The sequence below is a fragment of the Salvia splendens genome, chromosome 15, assembly GCF_004379255.2.
Source record: "Salvia splendens isolate huo1 chromosome 15, SspV2, whole genome shotgun sequence".
Classification (NCBI taxonomy): domain Eukaryota; kingdom Viridiplantae; phylum Streptophyta; class Magnoliopsida; order Lamiales; family Lamiaceae; genus Salvia; species Salvia splendens.
In genome coordinates, this window is record NC_056046.1 from 969797 (window position 1) to 978983 (window position 9187).

Genomic DNA, 9187 nt, shown 5'->3' on the forward strand with positions numbered 1-9187 from the left:
CTTCCTGTGGGAGATTTTCAGCGACATCGAGTCATGTTGGCACTCGTAGATGGAGGAAAAGGGCACCATCAAATGGCGGATCAAATCATGGGGTCGGACAAACATGACAATATATACTTAAATATATTTTTAAAAATTAAAATATATTATAAATGAAATATCTCTATCTTATGTTAGCGAACATACACTTTTCACGGTGTAACATCAAGATGTTCAATCAGTCATCATCTTACTTTGCCGCTTAGGCTTGAACAAATTTCATTGCGGAAAACACTCTTTCAACTATTTCAAGCTTGTTTGAATTGTTATATACTATCCAACAATCTTCTAATTGTTGTGATTCTTGTTCAACTAAAGCATACAAGAACTAACAAAAACTTGGAGATCTTTTCGAGAAAAAATCATTCTTAATCTAAAATGGAAGGTAATTAAAATCAATAATCAAAAGTAAAGATAATTATAATATCTACTAAAATTAGGGTAAAATTCTATTGTTACTATTAAATAAAAATTTAAAAAAAAAGAAAAATTGTGAAACATGATTAAAAGATGATAAATAAATTATGATATTGTATACGAAAATCTTGTGCAAAGCAGCTCTCTATATCTTAAAACTCTTAATATTTCCTTCAACTAGAAATTTCTTTAATTAAAATTATGATAATGTAAAGCATTTGTGAAATTAGCACTGCTTCCTTTTTTACTACAGTAATAAACTAAAAGCCCAATTGCAAAAAGGAACATCATCTTCCCTATCATCGCATCTTCTTCCTTCGCCCTCCCGCCCATCATCCACCGATTACAATCAAATTAATCCAATACATATTAGTATAGTTAAGAATAACAATGACGTTTTGTCGGCAAAGTTGCGCTACTTGCCGTCTTGAGGATGAATCATAGGGCAGAATTCCGGTCGGGGACCGGTGGCAAGAGTATTCTGGCGGTTCTCCAGGTACGGCGGTGGGGTCGGCCGACCCCACTCGACCCCACCTGCCTCCGCCGCTGCGGCATCAAGTACACCATCTTCGCCTTCACTTCGCTGGTGAGGGCTCAAAATTCCAAGAGGGTTTGTCGAAGAGCCGGGAGAGGCACGTGGAGTGGCCAAACGGGCCCCAAGAAGATCGAAAACTCCAAAACCGGATGCATCATCGGCTAATCGAAGATGCTAGCGTACGAGCACTCAGGCGAGGCGGACGTCAGGCATTGGACGATGCACGAGTATAGCCTCAGCGGTGAATCTGTTAAGAAGAGCGGCCGAGCAAATGCCGCCAATCTTGTCGTGTGTAAGATCACTAAAACTGTCAAGAAGAAGGACAAATCCGTTCACAACACAAATCAGGTATTTAGGTTTATTTTTTAGTAATTTCTCGGAACTTTTTACGTATCATAACCTAATTTTTTGTGAAGTCACCGAAGGCGATTGGTTATGGTGACCGTTATGATGCTATGGCTGCTCAACAAGAGTCGAATGGCTAGAGTTGCAATCTTGTGAGAATCGCACCGGAAACAAATGAGGTACTTATTTTTTTAAAAATATTTCCTTTTAGGGTTTACAAATTTGTTCAAATTGGTACTCAACTTTTTTATCCTGCGTTTTCCTTAGGGAATTTTTAACGGTGATTATCAAGTCCAATGTGCGCAACCAGAATCGTACGACGATGGTGCAAATTATGAAAGATTTGCACCGGACATATATGAGGTACTTATTTTTTATTATATTAGAGTTTTAAAATATATACAAATTGTTATGTAACTTTTTTTTTCATGTGTCCACTCTAGGAATTTTCATCGGAATATATAGGCAGCAACGGCGATTATCAAGTCCAGGCTGCGCAACCAGAATCGTATGACGATGGTTCAAATTATGCAAGATTTGCACCGGACACAAACGAGGTACTTAATTTTTTTAATTACATTAGGGTTACAAATTTATGCAAATTGTTTTGTTACTTTTTTTCATTATATTTTCCATTCAAATTTAATCAATTTAAATTTTTGTGGAACATTTTTACGTATCCAAATTTTATGTATATCATGGGAAATAAAATTTAGAAAACATAACCCTTTCCCATACTTTTTTATGAAGTCACCCTCGGGGATCAGTTACCGTGACCGTTATGATGCTCCGGCTGCACAACCAGAGCCGTATGGCGACGGTTTGAATCATGTGAGACTTGCGCCGAATACAACTGAGGTAATTATTTTTTTAATTATTTTCGTTTAGTTTACAATTTTTTATGCAAATTGTTATGTAACCTTTTTATCCTGAGTCCGTTCTAGGGTTTTTTATCGGAAAATAGAGGAAACGGTGGCGGTTATCAAGCTCCGGCTGCGCAGCTAGAGTCGTACGGAAACGGCTCAAATTACATGAGACTTGCGCCAGACACAAATGAGGTACTTGCGCCCGATCAACTGGAGCTTCATCACCGTCGTCGATCAGGAGAGAAAGAGAAGAAAGAGAGCGCAAAGGTATGAAGAGGGCGGCTGAGGTAGATCTTCCAAGATTCGGAAAGTGATGATTTGAATTTCTCAAAAGCTCAAGGTATGAAACTCATGCACACAACATGTTTGTAGATTTGTCTATATTAGTTTTCGGTTTTATAATCATGGTTGCGATGATAGGCGAAATCATATGTCAGATTATTCGCTTTCTTTTGTATTGATTCAGTTTCTCATGATGGTTTCCAGTTTTCTTTTCCAAGAATTAGAACATATGCTGTTATTGGTTGCGTACAAACTGTTCGTTGAAATGATTGAATTAACTTCGATTTCTTTCTTGTTGAATTATCTCGATCTTTACAGTGTATGTATGATTCAATTATGTTACTGAATACTGATAACAAATTGAAGATGTTTACAGCGCATGATTCAATTATTCGGAAAATAACTACTGTTGCTTTTGTTTGTTTTTGGTTGAAAGTTTACAAATCATAATGTCAGCTAATTTTATGATTTTTTTTGGAAATGTTTAATTTTTAAAACCACCGCATTTTCGGACTGTATAGTAGTGGTAGTTACCTCATTACTTATTTTTTTTAATGTATACAACAGCCAAAATGAAAAGGATTTGAACAACTAATAGTATTTAATTGTTTTGGTCATTAAATAAATATTTAAATAATAATGATTCGGCATCAATATTCTAAATAAATCAACTGAACTAGCGCTGACTTCCTAAAGTGTGCTCGGATATGTAGATTAATTTAAATGGAATAAGTAAGTTGTTAATTAATCGGTCCATAGAAAATAACTATCGATATTTAATTATTCTGTCCAAAATATGTACACCGCATAAAAATATACTGCAGTAATGTTATTACAAATTCAAATCAAAATGGTGAAAACTCATTGCTCAATTTAGAAGCCAACATATCTTCAAATTTCTTCAACTCAACAAGAGCATCTGAATCTTCTTCATTTCGAAGATCAACCTCCGCCTCCCACTTCATTGACACAGTCGGGAGAGGCCGGAACTGGAACTGGAGCTTCATAACCACCGTAGTACGGCTCCAAAATCGGAACGCCGGGGTTTGCAAATGGAACTTCATTTGCCGGTGACAACTGCGGGGGGGCAGACGCAGGAAAAAAATTTAGAAAGCAATTTATGTAAAATTTGGATAAAAATTTAGAAAGCAATTTATAAAAAGTATATAAAATTACCGTCTCTGCCTCCATTAGTTGGTGAAAATCAGAATCGAACAAATTACCGAACTCCTTCATCCAGTCAGGACGAGCATCTGAATATTCTTTGCCGTCGCATTTCTGTCTTTTCATATCTGAATCTTCTCCATTTCGAAGAAGATCGACCTTCGCCGCCCTCTTCATTGATACAGTCGAGGAGGCCGGAACCGGAGCTTCATAACCGCCGCAGTACGGCTGAACAATCGAACCATCGCTAATCCTCGGATAACTCATCATCTCTGGTTCAACAACTGGAACTTCATAACTACCGTAGTGTGGCTCCACAATCGAAAATGGAACTTCATTTGCCAGTGACATAAACTGCACGGCGGAAGCAGAAAAAAACTCATCGGATTGCTGCACAGTTGAAACAACACCGGGTTGTACAGATGGAACTTCGTATTCCGGTAACAAAAACTGCATGGGCCAACGCGCGCAGGAAAAAAAAAATAGATATCAATTTACGTAAATTTTGGATATATTTGAAAACCCTTAAAAATAAAATAATTCTAAAGAAAAACAAATAGTACTTCATTTGCTTCGGCCGCACGTATCCCATTGGATGGCTTTTTCTTGACCGTTTTGGTGATCTTACACACGACGAGGTCGGCCGCGTTTGATCTTCCGCTCTTCTTAACATATTCCAGTGCCCGACGTCCGCCTTGCCTGAACGCTAGCATCTTCGATTGGCCGATGATGCATCCGGTTTCGGAGTTTTCGATCTTCTTGAGCCCGTCTGGCCGCCCCACGTGCCCTTCCCTGCCCTTCTTGAAACCCTCTTAGAATTCGAAGCTCTAAGCAGCGTAGTGAAGGCGTGGATGGTGTACTTGATCGCGCCCTTCTCCTCCATCTTTGAATGATAAGACGACTCGATGTCGCTGAAAACCTTCCACGGCTCGCACGGGAAGTTCTCGCCGTACATCTGCTTCTCAACGATGCCTTCCCATTCGAGCTTCTCTCCCTTCGCCCACGGCAACAGGGACTCTTCGATCAGCTGCTCCCCGCTCGGCTTGAACTCAATTCCAATCGGAAATGTCTTTGCGCTCAGCTGCTCCGCGGTCGGTTTGAACTTAATCGGAAACATGATTGCTTTTTCTCTCTCAATTCTAATCGGAAACATGATCATGTTTTACACGTTTATATATATATATATATATATAGGTTCAATTATGTGTTAGTTTTAATTTATTTAAATTATAGAATCCGTTAGTTTCGCGCGTGATCACTAGATTTTTGGATAATTAATTTCCTTTTGTTTTAGATTCTAGTAGTATTTTTGTTATTTGGATAAGATTATAATATGAATACAGTTAATTTTTATCTGTATTTCCTTGTTTATTCAAAATATAGAATCTATGTACATCTTATCTTAACTATTTATGGTATATTTGTTCTTTTCATGTGTTTAGACCTAAATCCCCCGATATTTGGGATAACAATTTCCCTTGTTTAGTTAATTGTATATTATTTTATAATTTAATTTTTGTTTCAGAATATCCTTCAAAAGAAATCGACGAAAGTGTTTATAGCAATGATATTTAATTGTTTTGGTTATTAAATGAATAAATAAATAATTGTTTTAATTTTTTTACATTTATAAACCATGATTCATTTTATTTTATCTTCATTTATAATAGGTTTTAGGATTTTAGCAGTTAATTAGTATTTCATATTTCGGATATAATTTCCTAAAATTTCATCGTTAGTCACAAATGTACAGTGATTTATTGAATTTATTTTTTTACTTGTTTGAGCTATCCAATAGTTAGTTCCTGATCATATTGAAAAGTAAATTTACTTTTGATTGAAAGATAGTATACATTGTATCGAATTACACAAATTAAAAGATAATCATCACAAATGAACAATAAACTTCCGATGCAATTTCATCAACTTTGTCTATACATTATCCGCAGATTATGGGCTTTTTTTATCACGCTACAGAAGAATTGGGGCTTTTCTTATCGCGCTAGGTTAGCCCAAGTACCACGAGAGCAGAGGCACGACTCTACAACGCGGTTATACTTCCAAAAGGCCAGCATCCGCGAGGCATTGGAGCACAACGGATGAACTGGATTGCCAAAAAATTCAATCCATATCAAGAAAGTCCATCCTCTTTATCATCAGACCCTTGAGCTCCGAAGCCTCCCTTTCTGCCTTCTGCGCCTGCACAAAGAGGGATGTAAACTAATCGAGCCGAGGAGAGAGGCGTCAGCAGATATCAAGACTGAAGCTTACCCTCTTTATCTCAGCTGATGAAACGCGGGTCATGTGAGATGGAAGCTCATCCTTGTTCAATTCCTAACCAACCATGATCGCGTAAATGGAGAAAGCAATTTCTGCAGAGTTTAAATGCACGTACCAGCTCCCCAATCAAGACGACATTTTCTCCACGGATTATGTACAAACCCAGGGGGATATCGCAATAAAGCTCGCCTACAATAACACGCTCACACGCGCCCTCTAGGACAGCATTAGCTACAAATGAGATATCAAGATTTGTTAGAGACGGCTTAACAGTACCAGTGATGTTAGGGTCGCGGGGCGCACCGGGTCGATGAGGTGAAAATTCGGGTCGCGGGTTGATGAGTCGACACGGTCGAGAGACCCACAAATCTAGGCTTATTTTTTTGTCTTTTAATATTAAATCAAATAATATATTGCTCTAATGTTTATGATATATCAAATAATATATATGTAGATGTAATTCATGTGAATAGAGATAAAGTGGAAAAATAGAAATTATCAAAAATATCAAAACAATTCATAAGTCATAACACAAAATAAATAATTGAAACCATTGTCTGAAAATATCAAAAGAAAGGAATATATGAAGGGTGGCAGCAAAAGATCTTTGAACCGAATTCTAAAGTTTAGAAAGTAGGTTTGAAAAGTTTGATGTGGTGCATGCATATATATAGAGAATTGAGATTGAGAAAGTCAGAAAAATGTGATATATTTGAGAAAATAAGAGAGAGCAGATTTTTAGGTAAGTTTTACTTTTATATTATGTTTATTTTAGTAAAAACAAATCAGCATCGAAGGGAAAGATTTACATAAAAAAGATTTAAGGATTTATCTTAAAACATGACTGCGCAGCATGTGTTTGGGCGACCCAGCCGACACACTCGACCCGGGCGACCCAGCGGCGACCCTGTATCTCGATCAACCCACCCATGTTGGGGCGGTGATGGTCTCGACCCAGGCGACCCGGGCGACCCGAACGACATTTTGACAACACTGAACAATACTCATCAAATTGTGGGCAGATTCTATGGCAAATTCACAGTCGTACCAAACTGGTCAAAGGAGCGAAGGATCCCTAATAGCTTCCGGCCGTCCCGAAGTAATACAAGAAGCTTCTCTGTGGAAAGAAAAATTTCAAGTCAAAAGGTTAGATTAATCTAAACTAGCATGACATTATAGTATTATACAAATACAATGTATTTTACATTAGACCGATAATATAGCTAAGGATTTCCGTACTCAAACTAGAACTAGATAACAAATCATGAATCAACGGACTATATCACAATCACAAGGACTGTTATGAAAATGAAATGAATGTAAAATATAGTATATACAAACTGATCTATGATTTTCACAACTTGGTAAGTGAAAAGATTAGAAAGGCACAGCTTGACACTTGTTAGTTGTTTTTAGCTATAAAAAAACCCGTCACAGACTCACAAGTTTTTGAACCTATGACAGAGCAAAATCACAGACTTGCCTTTTCAATATCATTTTCAGTCTTAGAAAATATTAAATCAAACATTGTAAATTTGTAATTGCATATAAACATAAAAACAGAGAATTTTTGGGACAGAAACGCAGAATCACTGAATCAGAGTGTGCCTTGTCCTTAACCAGTCTAAATTGTTCGAGAATCAAACTGCTTTCTCTATACATTCGAAAGAACTAGCACTACTATCTTTCATCTTGAGGCATTGCATATTTCAAGTTCTAGTGCACCACTCAATCCCGCTAAATGCTGGTAACTACGTTCACACGGGCCAAATTACCCAAGAAACCATTCGTTCCCAGCATTTATTCGTAACAATTCTTCCCGGCCAATCACCTCTTAAACTGTGGAAAATAATGCCACTATATTTACATACACAATCTACAACCTTTAAATCAGAGATAAACTAAATTGATGCAAATCAATCTCATATATCTTCCAAGATTTCACACACTAATTACAACTCAAATTTCATAGAATAATGCTACAAAGAATCTCCTCAACAATTTCATTACAAAACAGAAAATTCAAGAGCTCAACCAATACAAAAGTAAATCCAAATTCAGATTTCAACAAGTCACGCAATTTCAGTCGAATTAAAACACAATGAACCCATAATCACACTACATTCAAATCTCCGAATTCCCAATTAAATAATTTTTTTCTGAAAAACAAAAGCAAAAGAAGAAACTCACTGTCATGATAGCTAGCTAGGGAAGTCGAGAGATAGACATCTTCAGGGCCATCCCACGACATTGATGAAAGCTCGAGTCTTTTCGGTATTAACAAAAGAAACCACCGAAAAAACCCAAGAATTCCGACGAAATAAATCGCATTGGCCACTCGAATTACTCTCGTCACCACCCCCAATTGAGTGAAAATCCCAAATCTGACAGCTGCGCTGAACCCTAATTCAAGAAATTTGACAAAAGAGGGGGAAGATTTGAAATTGGAGCGGTGTAATGTTGGCTATTTGTTGAAGATCGGATATGGGAAAAGCCCAATCTGACTATTTGGGAAAAGCCATTATCGATTATGTGTAGGATTCTTCTTCTTCTTCTTTTTTTATTAGTACTATTGTAAATAAAGACTTATGTTTTATATATTTGTATTTTCACCCCATTTTATGCCAAGCTTTAGAAATATTTGGTCCTTTTTATTTACTTACGGTGCTTCTTAATTTATTGTTCTCCTTGGGCTTGAATTTGCTATGGTGTTATTTGGATAAAAAAAATCTAGTCATCTTTAGGGATAAATATTGAAGATAGTCACAAGGTGTAGTGAGTTATGTAAATGCACTAAACCTTCAGGGCTCTTTTTGCAATTTAAGAGAAGAAGTCATGTCAATATGTAAAACAAAAACACAATTGGAAAGAGTTGGATCCCCTTACTGTGCTCCAACCACGTAAGAGACTGTTGTGCACACAAAAACATATATTTTATTAATAAAAAAAATTAATATTAAAATATTGTGATGGGTGAGGCACAACAGCCCTGCTGTAGTTGGAGCACAACAGGGGATCCAATTCCCAATTGGAATCTGGAAGAACTAGATATCGTTAAAGGGCTTTAGAAAAATGTATACATTGTCTTACCATTGAAGTATGCTATCTCTTATAGTCTCGTATTATATTTCATCGGGCACATTCTACGTGTTAAAGAAGAAGCGGAGAATTCACGTGTATACATATAAGTGATATACTAGTAGTATTACTTATGAAACGGAGTATGATGTACAAAAGTGAGAGTCAAATCTAAATTATA

At 36.8% G+C, this 9187-nt stretch overlaps 1 protein-coding gene and 1 long non-coding RNA gene across 2 annotated transcripts; one reads left to right on the top strand and one right to left on the bottom strand.

Moving 5' to 3' along the window:
• The first annotated feature begins 2063 nt into the window (after positions 1–2063).
• LOC121767961 lies at positions 2064–2787 on the top strand. The gene is made up of 2 exons (XR_006043251.1): positions 2064–2194; positions 2281–2787. It is a non-coding gene; the product is annotated as an uncharacterized LOC121767961 (long non-coding RNA).
• A 2675-nt stretch (positions 2788–5462) lies between these two features.
• LOC121769281 (sm-like protein LSM1B) lies at positions 5463–8468 on the bottom strand. The gene is made up of 5 exons (XM_042166029.1): positions 8119–8468; positions 6977–7045; positions 6044–6159; positions 5920–5982; positions 5463–5847 (listed from the first exon to the last, which is right to left on the bottom strand). The coding sequence occupies exons 1-5, from the start codon at positions 8177–8179 to the stop codon at positions 5770–5772; spliced, it is 387 nt and encodes a 128-aa protein (XP_042021963.1). The 5' UTR covers positions 8180–8468; the 3' UTR covers positions 5463–5769.
• Between the last annotated feature and the right edge of the window lie 719 nt (positions 8469–9187).

Excerpts from the sequence above, each read along its gene's own strand:
- LOC121769281 (XM_042166029.1), bottom strand. The coding sequence starts at position 8,179 with ATGTCGTGGGATGGCCCTGAAGATGTCTATCTCTCGACTTCCCTAGCT. Across the intron at positions 6,160-6,976 it reads TCGCTCCTTTGACCAGTTTG|CTAATGCTGTCCTAGAGGGC; the intron begins GTACGACTGTGA and ends TCTCATTTGTAG. Across the intron at positions 5,983-6,043 it reads TCGTCTTGATTGGGGAGCTG|GAATTGAACAAGGATGAGCT; the intron begins GTACGTGCATTT and ends ATGGTTGGTTAG.